The 24,103-nt window shown below is 41.9% G+C and overlaps 2 protein-coding genes across 3 annotated transcripts; both read right to left on the reverse strand.

Moving 5' to 3' along the window:
- Positions 1–4,108: 4,108 nt before the first annotated feature.
- LOC139931461 (cell division cycle-associated protein 4) lies at positions 4,109–9,595 on the reverse strand. Its single transcript, XM_071924973.2, has 2 exons — positions 9,517–9,595; positions 4,109–7,704 (listed from the first exon to the last, which is right to left on the reverse strand). The coding sequence occupies exon 2, from the start codon at positions 7,698–7,700 to the stop codon at positions 6,921–6,923; it is 780 nt and encodes a 259-aa protein (XP_071781074.2). The 5' UTR covers positions 7,701–7,704; positions 9,517–9,595; the 3' UTR covers positions 4,109–6,920.
- Positions 9,596–13,704: 4,109 nt separating this feature from the next.
- cdca4 (cell division cycle associated 4) lies at positions 13,705–19,589 on the reverse strand. 2 transcript variants are annotated; one of them, XM_071924974.2, is made up of 2 exons: positions 19,483–19,589; positions 13,705–16,439 (listed from the first exon to the last, which is right to left on the reverse strand). In XM_071924974.2, exon 2 carries the CDS (start codon positions 16,428–16,430, stop codon positions 15,510–15,512), a length of 921 nt encoding a protein of 306 aa, XP_071781075.1. In that variant the 5' UTR covers positions 16,431–16,439; positions 19,483–19,589; the 3' UTR covers positions 13,705–15,509. The 2 variants fall into 2 exon arrangements, with proteins under 2 accessions (XP_071781075.1, XP_071781076.1); XM_071924975.2 differs by lacking the exon at positions 19,483–19,589 and adding an exon at positions 16,792–18,527.
- Positions 19,590–24,103: the final 4,514 nt, after the last annotated feature.

Raw genomic sequence — 24,103 nt, forward strand, 5'->3', positions numbered from 1 at the left:
TCTTTACATCAATAAAAATGGATTTAATTGACACTGGACTCCAGCACTGAATCAACTATTTTCCCCGTGGCTCGTTCCATACAAAGGATTTATTCTTGCTCCAAAGAAACTTCAGGATTTATCGTTACTCTATAGTTAACCTAAGGAAAAATATATTAATTTATATTTTTTTCCTTATATGAATTTAGGATTAGGCTACACTTCTCTATAAGTGGACTTGTGACTGGAAGGTTGCCGGTTCAAATCCCTGCACAGGCTGAGAAAATGTAGCTGTGGAAAGTGAACGAGGAACGCTCTCCACATATGGATCTGTGTGATTGTGAAACAGGGCGTTGCTGGAAAAGTTTCCTCTGGATCAATAAATGTTAAGAAAACTTTTTTATCGTGGGGGCTTCTTCTCCTTGAGCCGTGCTTGGTTTGTGTAACATATTAGAGAGCTAGATTAGGCATTTTCAAAACATTTTAACACTGTAATGGATACTGAATTACTGTTAATTCTGTACCATGTAAGTGTCATTATGTGCATTTCAACAGTCTGTCTGGTATTCTGAGGACAAGGCAGTCTGCTGAAGAGTGGAAGCTTGTGTTGCATCAGACCTGGAGAGACTCTTTCTGTTCCCACTGACATTTCCAAACCCGACAATTAGTGATGAGCAAAGTGGAATAATTAACTGTGTCACAACAGGTTATGTACTTGTTCCAGATAGTAATACGTAGAATGAAACCCCGGATTTACCCTGAACATCTGTTAGCATATTTGGCTATACATAATACAAGAGGGGTCCAGATTATTATTTATATAGCACTTTTTAAAACAAAGTGCTTCACTAGTAATAAAAATAAAAATGAGCAAATGACATGGATCAATAAAACAGAAAGAACAATGAAGTGAAATAGTCACAGCTATAAGAATAAAACATGAAATAAATAACAGACAAGGCAACAAGATAAAATGAATAAATGAAAAGATTATAAAAAGGCCTTAAAATAAAAGTAAGTTTTGAGAAGTGATTTAAAAGATGATACTGATGACTCTTCCAGCCTGTCGACATACGATGAACTATAACAGTTTTTATAACAATTTGAATAGTATAACATCACTATATTTGTATAACTACTGGTAATATTATACTATACAGGTAATAATATCTGTAATCAATCTAAAACTGCATTTCTCTCATGTGCTGACCACATGATGGACCACCTTATATGCTGGTAGAAGCACGTATGCAGCAAGCATGTGTCTTAATCTACGTGAGACCAGTGGCAGACTTGACTAATAGCTTATCCTCTGTCTTTAATTACCCGCATTTATAATTCATTTTGAGAAAATTAGATTGAACTGCGTAGGCAGCGCAGCCATGTGGCATAGTATCACTCTTGTTCTGCTTGAAGAGCGGAGGACCGGAGCTGGTTTCAGGCCAAGGCTCGTATCGTCATCATCGAAAATCCAATTGTGGTGATTTTCATGTTTTTGCTTCAGCTGAAGGCTCTCATGCTCCTCGATGGACTGAGAACATTACACAATCCTCGGGCTTATCAAACCCTTTCCAAACCCACTGGATAAACTGAAAACATCCACGATCGTCAAGCTAAAATCAAGGCTGATGATGATGTGGATTAAAATGTTTTGGAACTTTGAAGTGACGTTGAAAATGTCATTAGCATCAAAATACTATAATTTTCTTCAGTTTGTTCAACCAAAAATGTCATTAGTGCCAATATACAATCATTTTTTCTAATCTTGTTCGCTAAAAATGTAATTACTCCCACAATTCATATTTTATCGGGTTCACCAAAGTCAGGCACAGTGTGTGTGTCTGTGCCTGCAGAGTTTTTGGCAGGGGGCGTTTGGTCTTGACCTGGTCAGTAACTTCCCCTTATTTCCCTTCTCAATTAGCGAGTCCACGTGGTTTTAGCGGTGGGGTCGCAACCTGTCGAAGAATGCTGAATCGTGGCAGTCAGTCGGCCGTTTTGGGCAAGAAAAACAACATACTCTCCTAATTTGTGAAAAATTAATTCGGGTTTTTCCTTGGTGAAGGACGGGTCAAATCCATTTCTGCTTTAACGCTGGAGTTCAGGACGCATTAAGAGTCGGTACTGAATCACTGCGCTGTGTGGAGCGTAAATAGATAATCAGACAGATGGGGGGGGGGAATTTTTGCAGATATTTGATTATCTGGTGATGGTGACTACATGTCCCTGGGTGTTTGTAATTCCTCTCTATCTTCATCTGAAAAGAAGTCAAGGTGTGTTTACTCACAGAGAGGTTTCAGTCCTTTCTTTATTCGTCTGATATGAGGTTACACACATAATGTCATTCGCAGATTGGCCCTCTGCCCTGAATGCCTTGCATCTTTTCCCCGCTTTTGGACATTCTAGATAAAATACCTATGAGTATGTGTTTTCTTTATCTGTTTACCTATGTATCTGTCTCTGTATCTGTCTCTGTATTTTTAGACTGAAGTTGCAGATAGCTGATATAAATTTTACCATTTTCATGCCCCAGAAATCACAACTATTTAGTGTTTTCCCCAGAATTGTATTCTTGTCAGTGTGGAAAAGCCTCTGAAACATTTAGGCCATCATGGGACACTAAAACTCTCCACTGAAACCCAGACTGATGAAATTCTTTTAGCATTAGCAGCTCTTTAAGGCAGAGTGATTTAAGCTGATAAATCATGTCTGTTTTTACATAAAATGTTGCCTAGTGCAGCCTGATTAAAAGGCCAATATCGGCTCCATTTATTGGCAAACTGACATGTCAGTCTAACCCTAGTATCTATCTATCTATCTATCTATCTATCTATCTATCTATCTATCTATCTCTCTCTCTCTCTCTCGTCATATTCATTCAGTCCTTAATTTTTCCTCCCTTTTCTGAATCCTCTCGCTGGTTTGCAGTAGCTCAGGTTGTTTGTCTTCCACTGGTAGTCTTGGGTGTCTGTGAGATGTGTGTGTGTGTGTGTGTGTGTGAGTGTGTGTGTGTGTGTGTGTGCTGAGTCAGCCTGGTAGACGGAGGCTTCCAGAGCCAAAGCCCAGCTTTAAGCCTCCGCAGCAGGCTGATCTCTGCCACCAGAGAAACACTAAACCACACTGACACACTGCTGCTGCCAGGTGGGCACCTTCAACCAGTGTGCTTTATCATTATGTTTGGATAGATAGATGGATAGATAGATAGATAGATAGATAGATAGATAGATAGATAGATAGCATTTTTTCAATTAGTAGCAAGAGTGCCAGGCTTCAAAATGCTTCAAGATTCCTTTCCTTTCTCCTCTCTTATTTACCTCTTCAGTCTAATGTTAGTCAGAAAAACTGTGGTTCTTTTGCTCCGCCCACTGAGGTTTAACTCAACCAATGAGAATATTTCTGCCTCTGAGAAATGTTTACTTACTTTAGGGGTTCTCAAACATTTTCATGTCATGGACCCCAAAATAGACTCACATTAGGACCCATGTACCCCCGATTTCATCCATTTTGTTGTTGATGTGTCTCTTTTACATTCTGTGATGAGGACAATTTCCATGGATTTTAAACATACTGGATTTAAACTGTTCCTCATGTTGCTGTGGGACCTTGTGGAACCCCCTGAAGGACCCCTGAGGGTCTGCGGACCCCTCTTTGAGAACCACCATACCTTTTTATTAGAGGGAGAAGTTGGCTTTGACTGAGGATCAGCTTCCTGACATCAACCATGAGTGATGAAGTTGCAAAAACCCCACACAACAGCACCAACAAGCATGAATGTACAGTATATTTCATAAATGTGCACAGTCATGCACACAGTCAGCGCTCATCTGCTGTTCTGCTAAACGTCCAGCAGGGGGCAGGCTGAGCTTCTCTTTCACTCTCCAGCCATGTTGAAAAACACAGTACATTTCCAAATCACATGCAGTCAGTCATGTATGGATTAATACATGTGTGTGTGCTTCATGTATGTTAAGGCATGGATTCTGAGATTTAAATGACTGCTTTTATGATCTGAATGTGCTTTTAAAAATCTGGATGTAATTATGTTCCTTTGATGCAAACAAATACAAACAGGCCTATATGATATTGCGTAATGCTTTACAGTTAGAAAAAGAACGAGACTCAGACAAGCCACTGAGGGTTTTTCACTGTATATTTGAATAAAATCTATAAAATATTCCACAAAAAATACAATAAGTCATCAATCATCATCTTATTACCCAGCAAACTCATCATTCAGTTGCATTTATTTCATAATCAGCATCAACAACATATAGCTTGTGCTTTTACAGACACTGGTAGACGCTCCGTGTTTTCCCAACAATGATAAATAACGCTGCAGTTTCTGCTTCCCGGTCCTTGTATCAGACAGATTATTAAAAGAATGGCAGAGTGTTTTTTCACCAGCTGAAGTCCAGCGGCTGCAGAGCAAAAACAAGTTGTTATTGGAGGAGCAGTGCGCTCCTCTTACATCTCACATGATTGGTTGGTGGTGTGAGACTGGGCAAAACAAGCTTTTTTTTTTTTTTTTTTTTTACCACTAAGCCCCTCCTATTTGACAAGTGACGCAGACTGCCCCTCCCCACCCCCACCCCCCCCCCACCCCGTCACGCCCCACCTCCCCCTCTGTTTTTTCCTCCCTGCCACCTCCTCTCTCAGCTAGTTCACTGTCAGCATGTCAGAATAGATTAAGCTCATATGCCAATACTTTTCACGGACCAGAGAGAGGCAGAGGGAGAAAAAAACGGTGATGATGATCTTTGCTTTTAGTGCTTTACACAACGCTCCGCACTGTGCTCGTCCCTCAGCCGCATTTCTTAGGTTTTATCAATGAAGCTCGAGCTCAAACCACCGCAAAAACCTCAACGCAAATGTGAATCGGGTTCAGTAGTAAGGCACATTGTTAACATGAGACGAGAGAGGGGGATGAAGACGGAGCGCTAGATGTTCAACCGAGATCAGACGATGAAATAAACTATCCTGAATGATTTATATATCAGCTAAAGTCCATGGCTCATCATATATTATATTTAAACAGGAGTGTGCAGGTAAACCGACGACAACAACAGACATACTGCGGATCAAGAGGTAGAACAGGAGTAAAACACAGACAACGAAAGTGAAAGTCGAGCATCTACTTCATCGTGACCTTTCACTTACTGCATCACATCTACTGCACAGGAGATTTGAGTTTCAGTCCGACACACATATAAAACTCTTTTTGTAAAAAACGCTTCCGACATTGCAATAAAAATACATACGATCAAGGCGATAAAAATACATAGGCTTACGTTGTCATTTACAATTCTGAGACATGGCAGAGTTGTCCTGATGTTGACTTGAGGCAATCAACTCCTCAGTCAGGACCAGACTGGGATTACATTACTATTTGGAATAAATGTTTTATGCTGCGTTCACGTCATGTTGGATTTACCGTAAATACAAGCTGCCGACGAGGGAAAAACGTTCACATCAGCACCACTAGTGCTAATTACAAGTAGGACATGTGGGGATAATAAAAGTTAAATTAAATTAAATTCACACTAATACAATCAACTCTACTTACAAAGAGGGAGTAATAGCTGCTGCAATTCGTTTATGGTTGATTTTAAATTCATAAATAGAAATGATTTTGGATGAGGGCGTTCCAACGACTTCAACCCGTTGACACTTCCAAGTTGTAGCAACGAGTTGTCATTTCATTCTTTCACTTTTTCCAATATGATGTGAACGCAGCATTAGTCTTGAGGGATTGAAAGCAGGATGGGAAACACATTTTTTGTCTACAGGCCACATTGGCTGGTAAATCCCAAAATTCAGTTGCCACATTCACTGTTTTCCCAGCCAAATAGATATTTAGAGTAGGATAAACCCTCTGTCTGAGTGGCTAGCAGAGTAGACAAACTTAGTAGCCAAAGATTTAGCAGCATTTGACTTCTGTCTGGTGTCAGTTTCCCAGTCTAATTGAAAGATCCTACCTGGTGCAACAGGAACCAGTCAGTCCCAGCAGTGAAAGGAAACCCAGCCCTTTGCTCTCCAGGCCGACTAAAGCAAACCCTCTAAGTAATTGAAAGGATTTCAATTAATAATCAACCCAGGTCTGATGCAGCAGTCTGACTGACGCACAAACCCTGACAGCTCAAGTTCCTTCCCCCTTGTTCGAACTTAGTAAGAGGAGCGCCGGGGATACACAGCTTTGCTTTCACTCCGACTTCTCCTGAAATAGGAGAGAAACATGGCAGAACCACTGTGAGCCTGGAAATATAAGAGTCCATCTGCATTTAGAGTTTTACTGGAGGAGAATTACAGGAGAAATCCACCCTCAGATCCTTTTACACTGTTCATCAATCTGTGATGTTCAGTGCATTCCAGGAGTTATTTTGTGATGAAACGTTGTAATTTACTTTTTTGGTGAACCCACTTTCCCTCAACCTTCTACTTCAGTGATTTCATACATTTCCCAGAATGCCTTTCAACAACCCCCAGAGATTGTACCTCAACTTGTACCTCAACTTGATTCAACGGTGCGTTACACGTGTAGCTGGAGAGGCCGATGCCGATAGCATAGTAAGAGCAAGAGAGCAAGTTGGTCTCTCTCAAGAAATTGGTCTCTCTCCTCTTCTGTGGATTTCTCCCTGTATAATTGTTGAACGTCGGTTCAAAATGGCGGCTCTAGAAACATTTCATATCTAACTTCAGGCACATGTAAACACCTAATGCAAGCTCATGTACATAACTCATGACGTTAGAAATGAGTTGCGTACATAAGCTTTAGATTTTTTTAACCAAAATGTCAGATGTAGCCTTACAAATCCAAGGTCACCTTACGTCTCATCCGCCCTCAAATCAGTCCATGTTCCCCTTCTGCACTGTCAGAGCAGCTGTGATCAGACTGTGAATCCTTTATTCACCAAGTACAACTAAAGTTCAGGAGTTTGTCTTGACGATCAGGACTTGACCAGGATCTCCATGATGTGGTCCAGCTCGTTCAGGTCCATCAGACAGGACTGCAGCGTCCCGGCGGAGGCGTGGCCAGAGGGGCGCATCTTCACCTCCTCGTCCCCCCAGAACGACACGCTGACCGCCCAGGCCGCCGGCAGCTCCGACGTCTCGTACATCGACGTGTCAATGTCCTCGAAGATGTCGTCCAGGGCGAGGTCGCTGAGGTAGCCCACGGTGTTTACTGCATCACTGAAAGCGTTGTGTGGCGCGGCGGGCAGGGATTTCGGCTGGCTGTTTGCCTCGTGCGAAGGGAAAACAGGCAATAGAGAGGGATGTGGCGGCGGCGGCAGAGAGGGGCCTTCCCTGTCGCCCTCTGCACATCCTGGACACGTAACCGCCGTGTCATGTCTGAGAAGGCGGGAGTCGGGGTTGACGCCGTCGAGGGGCACGTCGAACCGCGGCTCGGCGGCGTCGGGGGTGCAGTTTCCCGGGCCGTCGCTCCGCATGTCGTCGTGGATCTGCCGCAGCGTGTTGATGAGCAGCACGGAGCGCCGCAGGCTCAGCTCCACGCCGGCCTGCAGCTTCTCCAGGCAGAGGCCGAGCACCAGCTGACGCTGCTGCAGCCGGCTCACGGCAGACCTGGACCCAGCACCCGGGAGGAACCCGCCCTCCTCCTTCTCCTCTTCCTCCACATGCTCCTCTTCCTCAGTCACAGCAGCAGGGACTGTCTCGGCCTCCAGCTCCTCCAAGCAGCTCCACTTCCGCTTCACGCCACGACCCAACATGGACCTAGACAGACAAACAGACAGAGAGAGAGAGAGAGAGAGAGAGATAGACATTTTATTATGTATTATGTATTATTATTTATTCTTATATCTTCTGATAGACATTAAAAGAATCAGAATCCCTTTTTGTACTTATTAGGATATGGCCTATTTGGGTTTTGGAGGGCCAATACTGACACCTGTATCGAATCTGTCGATAGCTGATATTTTGTACCAGTATTAGATATCTTTCTTTTTCTCCCATTTTCATGCCAAAATATCACAAGTATTCAGTGTTTCCCCCCAGAATGTTATTCTCATCAGGGTGGAAAAGCCTCTGAAACAGCATTCAGACCATCATGGGACACAAAAACTCTCCACTGAATCCCAGACTGATGCAATTCTTTTAGTGTCAGCAGCTCTTTAAGGCAGGGAGACCCACACCAACTAGTCAGTGGTAGAGAAACTCTGGGAGACATTACTGCCTTTAAATGAAGAATTAATTTACAACAAAAAAAATGTAATGAATAAAGAAAAAGTTCAAAGAAAATCAATTTGACTTCAGGTTTGACTGTTTCTCTGTAGCTGTGGTATCAGGGAGGAACCTCCATCATATTTCTAGTGGACAACAATGACTGGCTAATATCTGAATTTAATAAAAAGCCAATATCAGCAAATTGATCTATCAGTCTTACCCTAGAACATTTGTCTTGGTGACACTGATGCAGAGACATATTTACATTTTGCAGAATTAAACAGTACAGACAAACACACATTGTATAAAGGCAACAGTGTAAGATGTGAGTGCAACACATACAATGTACAGTTAACTGTACACATCACTTAACATATATGCATCTAATATTCTACAGCTATGGCGGAAGGGGAAAATCTAAAATCCATCATTAAACAGAATTCACGTGTGTTACTTCTGTTATCTTGGACTGTTTAATCTGGATCTGTGAACATGAACAAAACTCTCTCAAAGTTAGAAACACTCGTGCCTGCAATGTGTGAAGTCACTGAGAGAGGCCTTATGGAGCCGCTCCATGGACAGGGGATGGGAGACTAACTTTGTCGACACGAAACAGAAACTAGGATGATTTTTTTGGAAACACTAGGCCGTATCCTGGATCAGATCTGGTAGCATTACCATGTAATAAACCTAGTTTCGGTGTAGAAGTGCAAACAAACATTTTATGAGCGCACAAACTTGGTTTCTCATTCATTTTCAGTGGAGCAGCTCCAGAAAAACTGATATCAGAGGTTAGAGTCTTGGTTCTCCTGTTTCTAGGTTCTGAATAAGACTCCAAGACTATAGGACAACAATGTCAGTTATGTTTTGTAGGTTTTTCCATTTAAGATAGCTGTAAACTGAAGAAATGTCACTGTTATGACTTAGTGTTAGACCTCTGAAATATACTGTAGGTTGTTCGTCTTATTCCTCCTACATATATCCTATATATCAGTTGTTCCCAAAATACACATCAGACCATGAACCCCCATTTGGTAAGATTTTGTCTCACAGACCCCCATCTGAGGAGATTACAGCTGTTAGATCTGCTTTAGTACAGACCTGAACGACTGAAAGAGTGAAACCTCGTGCCTGTAACATCCTCTCACTGTCCTATCTTCACATTAATGAAATAACAGAGAAATTAATGTATTCCTCATTTTGCTGACGACCCCCAGGAACAGCCTCCAGGACCCCTAACGGTCCCCGGACTCCACTTTGAAACCCACTGCTAGGCTACAGATATTCTTCCCCCTCCTCCTCCATTGAGAGTTAGTAGAAAACTTGAGTAAATAAACAGATAAAAAAAACAAGCTTACTCACCCTTGGAAGCTGTCATGAGGCGTGAATCCGTCGTGTTTCCAGCTCGTTTCGTTGTCGCGATCTTCTCTCTGCTATCAAGTCGTGAAATGTGAGGAATGTACGGTTCCATCCACAGGGCTCCGAGGGCTGCGCGCGAGGGGGCGGGGCCACGGCAGCCCGACGGCGGGGCGCGATTGGTCGGCTGAGCTGTTGATCAAGTCTCCGCCCCCGCCTCTCACGGGGCAGCGAATGTGCACCGTTTGTTCCGAGAGCTAACTTTTGCTGCCTTCAGGTGCTGTCGAAAATATGATGATTTTGTATCAGAGCGCACGTGAATGGCCCGACAAAGTGGTAAATACGATTTGGGAAAGTCGGGATTTTATTATGAGAGGGGTTCTCAAACGTTTTCATGTCAGGAACCCCCCCAAAAAACACGAGTTTTGTCACATAGAGATCTCCATATAGGACATTTTTTGTTGCCGATTTAATATTGAATTGTATGCTACTACTACTAGCCTACTACTACTAGTACTAACAAAGTGATTCACAGAGACAATGAAGTAAAACAGAGATAATAAAGAAAATAAATAAATAAATTAAAAAAATAAATAAAATCAAGGCCAAAAACCGAAATGTGATGTTTTTTGGGGGTAAAGAGCAAGAGTACGATCACTGAGAATTGTCTCACTCTTTAGTTAACTTATAATTATCATACATTCCTGTTTTTAATCAATTCAAACTTCAATTATATGCCTGATGCACATTTTCTCCTCTTCATTCTGCCGCTGCAGCACAAAGTAGCTCTGTGCTGCTTGATCTTTGATTTCTAAAGTAAAGCAACAGGCACCAAAACCAACTTTTGTTACAGGGTTCATGACGACGGGTCGTATTTACGACTCTTGTGCTCGGAAGTTGGAGCTTACGAGGAGCACCTGAAGGCAGCATTTTAAAGGGACAAGTGACTCGAAGCGGAGGGGGAGGACGTGACCGGATAGAGGAGGCGGGCGCAGACCAAATAAGGAAACTCTTCATTAACAGCAGTGTTGAAAATCACGTTTTCCATCTCTCACTATGAGGCTGCCGCAAGTTTTCCTCTGCTGGGACAGTAAAGACGAAACAAAAGCATGACCATTAAAATACACTTGTTTTAAGATAATAAAAAATTAAAGATGAAAAATAGAGGGTCACTGGCATTATCATAACATCCAATAACCATTTATGTAAGGAGAATATATTTTAGGAATGAGATTAAAAAAAAAAAAAAAAGAGTAATATAAAAAAGGAACAAGGGAAACAAATGTATGGGGGTCAGAATCAAATAATTGTCAAAGTGATTGAAAAATAAAGTGAATTTTTTGTAATCCATTGATCTCAAAGACTTTAGGGGATGGAGAGCCTGCAAGCCATGTCAAAAACTGATGGTAACAATCATGTAATTTATTACTATATGTTACTATTTGGTGCCCCATGTAAATAACTAAATAACTATTGCTGTATGTTTAACTTCTATTCGTCAAGCATTTTTGTTTTTAATAAATTAAGACATATTACATGGCTGATGAGGATTTTCTCCTCTTCATTCTGTCACCGCAGCAGTAGAAGAAGTAGCTCTGTGCTGCTTGATTTTGAAATCATCAGCCAGCATAAACTACTTTCATCATGACTGCATTTTGTTACTATTTCCGAGCAAAAGCACTTGAATGTACGACTTCCAATCTCGAAAGCATAAGATTACGATGAGCACCTGAAGGCAGCATAAGACCTGGCCTGTTGGCATTTAGTGACCTTAAATCAACTCACCTTTATAAAGGCCGTGTGGTTGACTGACAACTGAAACAGAAAGATATGTCAGTGACAACACTTGCATTATGTTTAATTGAAACTGACAGACTGAGTCAGAAGTGAAGGAACATGAGCTTCTTAACACTACAGACGATGGTGAAATCCCTTCTCTCCCTCCCTCCCTCCCTTTCTCACTTGTGTGGGTTTTCTACATTACATTTCTTGTGTTTTCTCTCTTGTTCCTTTTTAAGGCTCCATAACCTCTTTCTGTAATGTCTTGGTTTTTCATTGGGCTGCATTTCTGCTGAGTCACTGAGAGCCCATTAATCTTTAACTACAACCCAAACTAGGTGCTAGTCTAAAATGTAGAGCAGGCTAGAATCTTATTTTGTTAATACCCTGCGACAGTTTCAGACCCGCCTGTACATGAGTGATTTTATTTATTTAACTGACTGTTTCATATTTAAGAATATGGAAAGTTTCACTAAAACAGAAGCATTCATTGATAACAGAAGATGTAAGGATACACAGAAGTCCTGAGGCTTATTTCCAATGTGTCTTTTTAATGTGAACGAGCTGTGTAAGATGTCCTGTGCTGCAAACAGACCAGAGCACTGTTACATTAAAGCAGTGTAACTCTCCCTGCATATCTAATGCAATATCTCATGGTCCGCCGTCATCATGTGAGTGCACATGGGGACAAAGGTCCTATTGGCAAACTACAAGCCTCTGCAGAGTGGCTCGTCTGCAGTGCATCAAATTAACTTTTATCAGTTTTGAAGTCATTACCAGAAGGGAAAGGCTCATTCCCCTCCCTCAGTACTGCTGCAGTGCCCATGAGCAAGGCGCTTAACTCCCACTACTCCACTGCAGCTGCTCCGTGAAACACTCAGCTGTGGAAGATGGATTGTACTGGGCAGCTCCCAGTGGCCAAAAGTGGAAAAATGTCATTGTACTGGGCACGTGTGAATGCATTGAAAGGATACGTTTGGCGATTTTGGACTTATATATAATTTGTCTCTTACATACCTGTAGTATTGTAGTTCAAAATATCTACAAAAAAGCTGTTTGTGGCTTCACAGGGGAGTTGAGATGACATGACTCAGTTATCCTTTGAGTGTGAAGCAGGGCGATCACCAAACCACTCTGACAGAATTAATCATGGATATTAAAAACATCAGCAGTAGTACTAGTAGTTGTATGTGATCAGGATAATGTGTCCGTCCCTGTCCAAGCGTCCCATAGCATGGCACTAAATCCCTACCTGTACCCAGGCAGCCTCTGACCTTTGACCCCTCTGGTGAAATGCAGAAATGTCTGTGTCTCTGAGCGCATTTTTCAGACCAAATAAGGGATTCTGGATCTGTGAAAATGGACAGGAGTGTAGAATGATCGCCTTTAACTACGTCCAATGCTAATATGTACTATTTCTGCTTTTGAGGATTCCTGTACTCTGCATTTCTTTATTTGTCGAGGCGGATTCTGATGGGTTTGGAGCTGCACTGAAAAAAATAAAAAATCCTAAAGTCCTACTTGGCTGAGCATTCCAGCATTTTGTGGCTTTGTGAAACGAGGATAACGCAACATCTGTACCATGGTTATTAGCAAAGTATGTTTTAAAACTTCAGAACCACATTAAATTATGCAATAACTTTGTCATGTCATCATTTCTACTCACATTATTTCACCCATTTTGGCAAACAGGATCCAAAAATCATTTTTGCCATAGATTCAGATAGAATAGCCCGAAATTAAGACAACACTTTAGAGGACAATACAGCAATTTGGGGCCCTAAACTCTTACAGAGGCAATACGATTTTTACTGGCCAATATGACAAAATGACCATAATACACCTGTTGTCCAGGTTGATCAATATCAAAGACTCAACTATTACTACACCAGTGCTGAGATTTCTGAGAAAACTCTTTATGCCCCCCCCCCTCCCCCCCTCCCCCATTGCCATTTCTGCTATGAATGCTAAAAAGCCTTGTTCTCAAGCCAATTAGACTAATAACAATTACTAGCTGATTTCTTAAAGCTACAATCTGCGATTTGTGCTCATGTGCTCTTCCGTGCGAGAGGAATTATAAAAACATGTTCCCCAGCCTTGCTGACGGTAACTAGTGTAGCAGGACTATAGCAAGCTGTTTGTCACTGGAAAACCCTTTCAAGTTTTAGTGCTCTCCATTTGACAAATGCTGAGCTAATATTGATCCAGTGCCGGGAGCGGTCACGCACACGTTTCTTTTTGTGACGTTACTTAGCTGTAGATGAAGGATCAGTAGGCGTCCAAACCAGAAAATCCAAACAGCAGCAAACAAAGAGGAACAAGAACAGATTACTCAGGAGAAATTAATGGGAATTATTTATGGTCACCACTACATGATAAAATCATCCATTCAATAATAACCCACGTCAGACAATCAATAGTTGCACCTTTTATTATAAAAAATATTTACAAAGATGCTACAATGTTTTTTTTCCTTAATATAAAAAAATGCATACATTTTACAACGGTAATTAGTCTTTGAAATTCTAGCTCCCATTCAGACCAGAGTGACATCCTTCAGAGGAGTGTTGTGGTAAGGTATTAAGCGCATCGTAATACTGTATTTTCGTCAATACATTTTGTTTGCCTGAGTTAATCTCTTCATCGTGATAACAAGGAACAATTTTGAAAATGCATTTAATTTTCCACATCTTTAGGAGAAAGGCAACTGTTTGCATAAAGGAATTAAAGGACATTTGAATTGTATACAATCATTTTGAAACATGTATGATAGAGCTGCATAGTGATTTGAATAGTAACCCGGTTATTATTACTAATAATAAAAATGCGAGGAATAAATAGGTACTGCATTTAAAAAGAGGGAGGGCGTAATTTGGATAAATATAATTTCATTGGGACTTGTGGTTGATTTGAGAAGTCAATATGGCATGTCTGTACCTAGATATAATAAATACAATAAATAAAACAGTAATAAATTAGATGGGTCAACACATAGAATTCTTTGTGTGTAATTCTACAAATGAGAGAAAGAAATATGGCTTCTTAATGCAGTTATCGCCCCGGGGTTTCTCCAAATGCTTCAACAAAAGCTGTGTGTTATTTTATGAAGTCTATACATAAAGTCTGGGCAGGAAACTAACTGGTTTTGTCCACTGGCCGCTTCGTCATTTTACCAGCCAACTAGATTTTCAGAGCAGGACAGGACCTCCAAATGAGGCCCGTTTACCTGCCAAAGTGACCGGAAGAGTGAACAAATTTACCAGCTACAGACAAAACTTACCAGCATTTGGTTGGTGGCTAGTAGTCATTTCCCACCCTGCATAAAGCTATTGAGAAAATGAAATAACAGCGCCTATAAAAGTGTGACAATGCCAGTCCTGACACCTTTACAGTATACTCGATATACCAAACCATGGGAAGACATTGTGTTGAGTCTGGCTACATTAAAATCTTAAAAACCGCTTGGGAGGGAAAAAAAAAAAGAATATCAAATGATACTTGCAAAATCCCCCAGCTGTATAATGCAAAAAATATATTTCTATATACACATACGTACATATACATATATTTCATTCATAATTGCTCAAATCTTTAGGAAAATATGTATTGATTCATAGATTTGGATTTACAATTTGTTCTGGTTTCTGGTGCATGTAGTGTAATGAATTGTTCCTCAGTCCATGTAACAATAAATAGAAATGGACAAAATGGCAGAAAACATGACCGAAAAGACCTAGTATGACAGAATGTATGACAGAAGTAAACATGGAAAGTATGTAAATGAAAAATGCATCATGGTATAGGTAATTATCTTTGCCTTCTCACAGATATTGTCGAGTTTTGGATTTCATAAACAATGTAGGAAACCAACTGTTTTGCCCACTGGCCACAGTGGCTTGTAACTCCAAAAATTCACTCATGAAAATGGATTTTCACTACTTGATCTGTCAATTACATTTTTAGAATAAAAGAAGAAGGTCCAAACAATGGCTGGCTACCTGCCAAAGTGGCCGGTAGAGCAGAATACAAACCCACCCAGCCAACGCCAAATCATTTAATAGCATTTGGCTGGCAGCCGGTGTTAATTTCCCACCTTGTTCACAAAATCTCCCACAATCTCCACATGTAACAATACCACATACAGAACATGCACACATGTAATGTGCATAGTCTGGTAAGAGTCTGCGAGATCGGTTCAGGCCGTAGGAATGTTCTGAGTTTCAAGAGCCCACTATGATCTCCATAATGTGGTCCAGTTCGTTCAGGTCTGACCTGCAGCTCGTGCTGGAGCTGAGGGTCGTGGGCCCGTGAGAGGAGAGGCTCTCCAAGAGGTCGTAGGGCCCCATCTTCGGGGCGCTCTGCATGCCCGTGAGCACCGTATCCAGGTCATAGTAGGACGCGTCCACGTCTGAAAACAGTTCCTCGAGCGCGGGGTCGGGGGGCGGCGTCGGGTGCTTGATCTCAAAAGTCCCAAAAACCTGCTCTCCTGTCCTGGAGTCTGCGGTCAGGTGGTCCCGGTCGCCCTCCTCCCCCTCCGACGGACACTCCTCGCTGTCCTCCTCTTCGTCCTCCTCGCACTCGCCGTCTTCCTCCTCCTCCTCCCAGCAGGGTCCCATGCCGAAGGGCCCTGCCAGGTAAGAAGCCGAGGACAGCTGGGGGGAGACGGTGGACAGAGTGGACATGGTGACCTCCGTCTCCCCCTCTCCCTCCATCACCACCTCCTCCGAGTGATAGCCTTCCTCCAGCCCCACCACAGAGAAGGGCTTGGGGCTCTGCCCGGCCTGCGCCGCCGCGTCGGTCTGCCGGCAGAGCACCTCGGTGGCCACCAGGCGGTCCGCGGGACACTGGGCGGCCGCCAGGGCCTGGGTCATTATCTGCCAGGTGCCGTCCTGGGTCATCTCCTCCTGGATCTGCCGCACCGTGTTGGCGATGAGCACCGACCGGCACAGGTTGGGCTCCACCAGCATGTGGCACAGCTGCAGCTTGATCAGCGACATGTCAAGCAGTGACTGCCGCTGCAGGCTGTAGGACGACGACAGCGTCCGAGCCGCGATGGACGGAGCCGACGGGCCCTGCTCGCCGCTGGAGACCGGCTCCTCCCCGGAGTCGGAGAACTTGCGCTTCGTGCCCTTCGGGAACATGTTGGCTCTCTGTGGTGGTGATGAGGAGACAGAAACAGAGTCAGACACCTCACAGCAAAACTTATCTAAACATCAACAAACTTATCACACTGACACAGACACACAAGAGGCCTACTGTTCTGCTGAATTTCACTAGTGGAATCACATTTGTAGGAATAAATGCCATGTAATTAATTATGTAAATGTGTGATGTAATGAGGCTATGTGGTGTAATATTTGTGTATGCTAATGAGGGAGCTAGGGGTACAAATCCGCTAAATACCAGCTGAGATTAATAAACTCTACAGACTAAAAATCTTTGTGGACTACAGTAAACACTAAATTGTTTGTTGTAGTTGTTTTTTCTTAGAGTTTGCTATACCTTTCCTGTTGAGAGGCACAGGCAATAGCATAGCAGCTTGGTCCCGGCTGCAACGCTTCAAGTACTTTTGTACGAGCGACAAGCAGCTTTTGTTCAGCACCATTTCTGCCCATTTTAGGCCAGTCTGAGGCAAGACTCCTGCTGGGCGGAACAACCACACTTTTAACAGACCACTGAGCCACCGAAAATAGCATGGTTACCAACTAAATGCGGACGCTGCATCAAAGTTAGCACAGACTAGACCTTTGTCACAAAACAAAACCAAAACAGCACTCAAGTTACACGGTCAGTGCGTTTATATTCCTTCCCACAGCCACCTGCGATTAAGAAAATATCCTAATCAATAAGGTTGATTTCTTCTCTCTTGTAAGGTAAAAGTTAACAGAATGTGAAAAGGTGATAGTATTTACAGTGTTCATTGAATACCACTAATATTTACAAGGGATATCATGTTACCAGGTCTACACACGCCACGCTTCAAAAACTAGTAGAGCAAGAATTTCACTTTCTCTTCACTGGGGAGGGGAAAAAAAGTAAAGAGTCAACTTCCTTATTACACGCAGCTTCAAACACAGAGATGTCTTACAGCAGAAAAACAACACTCCTGCCAACATTAAAGGGCTCCTGACTCCCAGAATAAACTAGATGTGAGTAAATATGAGACTGAGCTCTGAACAGTGGCCTGTGGCATTTCATTTTTCCAACAGACTGAAAAATAATACAGTGTCCGGCTGTGTCTCCCTTGTGTAAAACCTGTGGGCAGGGCATTTGGGTTACTTTGTGCTACAATCAGTCTGGGGGAATGACGATTTCACTTTCTTCACATTTTTGTTGGTGATGAAGTTTTAAAATAATTGGAAAAAGAATCACACATACAGACACACAAAAACAAGGATAATGCAATTTAAAAACAGTGTTGGGACTGTAAAGATAGAGTTATGGTTTACAGAACAGAAATCAAACTGACTGAAAACACTGAGTTGACAACAACAATACCAAAATCAACCCATTTTTTTCTCCCCAATAACCAAAATGAAGCTATCTAGACTACTATCGGGATCTGTACACCAACCAGGCACAATCTTAATTTTTTTACTTTTATAGCTTAGGAATGCCAGTCATTGCTGAGGGCCTGTAATCATACAAATGATAAACTATCCCAAAATGAATACATTGTGGCACTGAGGCATGTTGAAAGAAATTATGAGTTGTATAGCCCCAAAAAACTGAAATCATAAAAAACATCACATCCCTTAACATGTTGTATTTTTAAAACATGTTGAAGTACGTCACCCAGAAAGTGAGCTCTTGTTAATTAGGAATCCATGGTAAACTCTCATTCACTACTGCCTTCACTAGAGGGTGGTAATGTGCTGCTTTCATAAAGCCTAGACATGAATACCCTGTATAATGACTAATGATGAAGAAATGTCATTAAATTAGAGCTATTGCCCTCGCTGAATGAAGAGACAAACGTGACCTGGATACAGTCCTGTACTTTGAGAAATAATAATTCAAACCAAAAAGAAGTTTATCTAATTCATACTGAGTGACTTGGAAGCCTGTCTTGGGTAAATGCAAGTGCTTGAGCCCTCGCTTGCATAGACACATATTTCCTGACAATGGACAGAATAAGAAAAGTCATTATGAAGTTGCCCGGTGATCTAAGAAATAAAGGGTGAGAAACAATTATGGACATCTGTTGTCTCCTTATGTAGTGATGCATTTGTGCTGGTCCCTGTTAAACAAAGACACTAGAGAGCACTATCTCCCTAAAGGGGAAAAAATGCATGTGTGTATAAAAAAAAAAATCAAACGAGGAAGGTTAATTGCCAATGGACTTGAGAGAGAGCACACTGCACAGAAAAAAAGACAGCTTTGGACATTACAAAATATAGTCACAGGTATATTCAGATATCAGGAATTGAGTGATTAAATGCAAAATCGTAAGTGTTTAGCCGTATCAAATCCGCTAAATGACACAACACAGTATTATATGTCTGATACTACTACTATGCTAGGAGCCAGAAAGCCAAACAAAATGTAACCTTCCTTTACGTCAATGGCTCCTAGCATGACCCATCCCCCACTGCACTGAGAGAAAACCAGCACTTTCACAGCTCACTGTGTTATTTGAATGAATAAACTCACGGCACGACAGTATTAACCGGCATGTTTCCCAAATAAACAACATAATAAATCTACTATTAGAGTCCAATTCGAGCCGTTTTAGCCGCCGAACAGAGCGGCTGGAGCTCGTCGCCGTGACTGCCGCATGCTTTGTCTTTGAGCATCAGTTGAGAAGGAAGCTAGAGCGACAATGAGGCCATTTTGCTCTAGTAGCTAACAGCTAGCTGGCTAGCTAGGCTACGGACATAACTTTAAGCTTGTGAGCTAGCTAACTGGGCTAAGATGTTCAATGAAACGGAAAGATGCCTCGGTGGAAGTATAAACCCACGAGTTACGCCTCTGTTCGGCCTACTCGAACGCATCTATTCCCCCAAAAAAATCATTGCTAGCGAGCGTAAAGCTAATTAGCAAAAGCGCCCACCCATCTCTCCGCGGTCCTTCCTCCTTCTAGCCAAAAATAAGAGTTTTCACGGCGGCTGGCTTTAAGTTCCTAAAACCACAATGTTGCTCGGCTGCCCGGTTAAAACGACGATTGTCAGGTGGTTAGCTCGCCGTACTCACCTTGTGTTTGTGTTATTTTATTCCCGTCTCGGTCATAGGATCGACTGTAGGGAAGCGGAGATCAGGTTCAGATGAGATCATTCATGCCACGGCTTCAAAACTACCTCTGTCCTGCTGCTGTTGTTGAGCGGACGGCAGGAGGGAAGGGAAGGGGGGAGGGGAGCCAACAAAAGCTAGCAGATATGCCTTGCGTTTCTCTCTACGTGCCCCAACGAGAAAAGACTATGTTTTATTTTTAAAACCCCGTTGAAACCCGAGGTCGTTGTTAAAGGCAAGAACTAAATGTCGGATTTTACTTTGTTTAACCGACGACCATTGGCGCTATTCTTCCCTTCCAAAGAAAAAGAAAAAACAGTTGAACTCAAGAGCAAAGACTAAAACAGAGATGTAGTGGAGGGTTAACCCAGCTAAACTAAAGTTTAGCCTCTTTACTTGTGGAATGCAGTTTACCCACATTTTAATCTGGCATAAATCTTCTCATCATAGTAAGAAGTATCAAAGTGATGTAAATTACATGAAGATTGTTTTTTAAGGGGAAGAGGCATAAAGTAACGATTTTTTGAAAATTCAATAGTTTTTTGTTGATATTGTTGGCCCTGTGATGATCGGTTTGCCCACCTTTTTATTTACCAATATATCACTGGACTCAAACGTGTAACTCTCTCTACCAACATGACAAATACATGAAATGAACACGACCTCGTGTGCATGAATAAATGAATATAATTTAAGATAACTGCATCCCCTGTTTTGTGCTTTTCTGATAAATGTTCTATGTTAATATGTGTTTACTGGTGCTTTTCTGTGGTGTGTGTGTGTGACAGAGAGAGAGAGAAGCAGTTAAACTGGAGTGTTGAAGGACTACAGTTACCACCACTACATTGTTTTGGATTTGATAAATTTGTCTGACTTGGCTACAACTCACAACTACTGAGATATTCTGACATTTACAACCAAGAGATCAACCAAATAATCACTCAATTAATTAATCAATCACTAAAAGCAATAGACCAAACGATATGACACACCCAGATAGCCCAGCAACATCATTATTATCATCATTATAATCAAATTGCAAATACACTCTCAAAGTATCAAAATAAACTACAAAATACAGGCAGTGAGAAATGTATTTAGGCTCATTAATTAACATCTATGTTTTTTCGTATTTTCGCAATACTAATACACCGCACCAGGCAACCAGGTGGCTCCAAATGGCGGCGAGAAGTAGTTGTTTGAAAACTTCAATACACAGCTGTACAGCTTTCATACCGGGTTTAAAGCTGCACTAGGCCTAATCCTGTAGTGTGAGGTCAGTAAACGTCACACAGCTCGCTCATGTTTACCGACCAGCCGGTCTGTGATGCTTTATACCAAAGAAACCAAAGAGACGAGAGAGGAGAGGATCTAACGCTGGAGAGTCCAGCTTTCTCTGCTGCAGATTGGATTTTTCTCTTAAGTTTTTATTTGTCACTTTCTGTAGGCGGAGAAGTGACCAAACCTGACAGCAGAATTACATTTGGGCAAACAGGGAGAATCAACAGAGTCTCAATTAGAGGGGATTAGATGCTCTTCTCTGTATACTCTCTCCAGTCAGTGTTGTGTGTGTGTGTGTGTGTGTGTGTGTGTGTGTGTGTGTGTGTGTGTGTGTGCTTCTGGGACACCAGAACTTCCTGTTGAGCTTTCCGGAGTTGTTGTGGGTCTAATTCAGTGAAACACCTGTGATGGCAGCTGTCTGCTTCATAACCCCAAAGACAATCCTGCTCTCACCCGCTGCCTTTCCTCTACCGCTCTGAAGCAGTAGGGTGATGTAGTGAGTAGAGAGACCAGACCCTCCTTCACGAGTTCAAATCCCCAAGTCGGCAACCATCGTCCCTGCTGATGCAAGACACTGATTGTATATCAGAAAAACGACTTTCCTTGTTGGAAATTTCACATGAACGGCCTCCAAAGTCGGATGATGAAGTCAGAAACTCTGAGAAAACAAGACGAAAAACTCAAGTTTTGTGTCAGTCAGCAGTAAGGAAACACGTACACATGCACCTTGTTGTTAGCCAGACTAACCTAACATTTGTTTGAATGAAGTTTGTCAAATTAGCTTGTTTAGCTGCAGGACGTCCATGTTTTATGAATCACTTGGCTATTATCAGATCCTGTATATTGTAAAGTGTTTTGTTTGACCCAATTTCTCCATGGGTATCATTAAAGTTTCATCTTAGTTATCTCAGTTATGTGTCTCTGTCTTTATCGGATATGCTGTGTAACCTCATTTGTTAGGTTTTGATGTGGTGGACCTCACCACCATGTAACAGCATTTAGCCCACACTCTGAACCAGAGCTTACAATGAGTCAGCAGGTAGGGGATCAGTGTCTTGCTCGAGGACACATGGCTGCTGTGGGAATCAAACCTGTGACCTTTCAGTCGCAGGATGGTCTCTCTTGAACCACTAAGCCTCGTGTCTGCTGGGACCAGACATGCAGTAAAGCATAGAGGACATCCCTTAACAGGACATACTGCAGTTTCAAGTTTCAACTTGACCCACAACATACATAAAACATAAGATTAACAGGCACAACAAGCAGCAGAGAGTCAGTCACTTTTGTAGCATCGATATAGAGTTTCAGGAAGCAGCAAAGGAGAAATCATCATCATCGTCAGCATCGTGGCCTTCCTCGTCTCTCCACCTACATTTCAGAGTCCTGAGGCAGTCGGGATAAAAGAGTCCTGATACCTGTTTTTCTTGACAGTGGCGCGACTGAACCGATGGCCAGAGGGCAATACCTTCAACCAAAATAGTCTTTGTAAGAGTGTTTTTACCTCTAATGCCAAGACTAACATACCAACATACACTTTACACTTTACATACTCAGATTGGCAGAGGTGACCAAGTCAACTTAGAGTCAAGTCCCAAGTCAGTCTCAAGGCACAAGTCTCAAGTCAAGTCCCAAGTCTAAATGTAGAACAGCAAGTCAAGTCAGAACAAATCAAGAGTCCAGTATCAATTTAATATCTTAAAGAAAACTATAACTATAAATATCTCTGACTTTTCAATGCGATATGGTTTTAATAGGATAAAAACTTGGTAAGAGCATCATGAGTTTCAACTTCAATAAATTCAATCATTCCATACAAATTCAGAAAACAGAATTTAAATTCAGTCGTCTGCTGGAACAAATCTCATCACTTTCAATCTGAGTCATTTACACAAACACAAGATCTCAAGTCAAGACTTTAGAAACCTTTTCAAGTCATCTAGTCAGAGTCTAGTCCCAAGTCACCAGAACCCAAGTCAAGTCAAGTATTCTCTTCGTGCATCAAGTCAAGTCTCAAGCAACTCAAATTGTGACTCAAGTCTGACTCGAGTCCAAGTCATGTGACTCGAGTCCCCACCTCTGGAGACTGGTATGACTATACCTGTACTGCTCTGTCTATCAGCTGGATATCTCAAAAACATATGAACAGATTGGGAAATTCGGTGAGCAAATAGCCTTTGGGCAAACAATTGAGTAGAGTTTGGCAATGATCTGGATCTGGGATTTCCGCCATTAGATGATTAACGTTTTTTAGACTTAACTATGAAACTAACAGAGATAGACACTTGATTCCAAATCCTATAAGGGGATGTTTGCAGGGCCAAAAAGAAAATCGATTTAACTCAAAATTTAAGTGATATAAATGTTGCGTTTGGGTGTAACAGCAAGTTGGAGAATTGTTTAGCTTTGGCAGAGGGTTGCGCTCTCCAACTTCCTTCTAGTTTTCATCATTAAACAGTCCCAACTAGCACAGCACCAAGCTATTGAAGTAACTCTACAGGTCAAGTCAAGTTTATTTGTATATCCATATCCATTAATCACAGTGAAAGCCTCAAAGGGCTACAAGAACAGATACATTTTCAAAATGCTTTTACACAAACATAATCTTTGAGAGGAAGTGTTTAAAGTATTATTAAAGTACAAGAATACTGTCCTTTGACGTATCTTTAGATGACACCTTCAACATGAAAATCACAAAATACTCTCATGTAACTAAACACGTTTTTCACAAATTGCCTTCACGCCTTTCACAGGCTTCTTTCTACGACCCTTCTTCTTCCTGTTCTTGTCAGTTTTTGACAGACTAGACCAGTGGCTCTCCATGTGGGGTCCGGGGACCACCAGGGGTCCTTTGGGGGATTCCAGGGGGTCCCCAGCAAATTGATGAATTGTTAAACTTCACCATTATTTAATTTACAAGAAGTTAACACTATTAGAGAATGTAGAATAATGATTATTTTGATCATAGTGTTTCTGTTATCTATCTACCTACAATACAGATAGTCATGTAATTCTGGACAAAATCATATCTAACAATAAAAATATTCTCAGATTTGGGTCCAAGAGACAAAATCTCATCTAATGGGGGTCCGTGGCCCTAAATTAGAGGTCCTTAATATGAAAAAGGTTGCGAATCACTGGACTAGACGGCACGAGGACTACAACCTTTTACAACGCGGAACTATTCTCCGGAGAAACAGTTCCGGGGGCATTTTAGCACATTCCACACAGTTCCGTTTCCAGCAATTTCTATACTCGGCGACTGAACGCAGCAGCGCCGCTAGAGAGCCAGCAGCAGCGAGAGGCT

The sequence above is a fragment of the Centroberyx gerrardi genome, chromosome 17, assembly GCF_048128805.1.
Source record: "Centroberyx gerrardi isolate f3 chromosome 17, fCenGer3.hap1.cur.20231027, whole genome shotgun sequence".
NCBI classification, from domain to species: domain Eukaryota; kingdom Metazoa; phylum Chordata; class Actinopteri; order Beryciformes; family Berycidae; genus Centroberyx; species Centroberyx gerrardi.

What these genes read in the sequence shown, in the direction of transcription:
- LOC139931461 (XM_071924973.2), bottom strand. Translation starts at nt 7,700, where the DNA reads ATGTTGGGTCGTGGCGTGAAGCGGAAGTGGAGCTGCTTGGAGGAGCTG.
- cdca4 (XM_071924974.2), bottom strand. Translation starts at nt 16,430, where the DNA reads ATGTTCCCGAAGGGCACGAAGCGCAAGTTCTCCGACTCCGGGGAGGAG.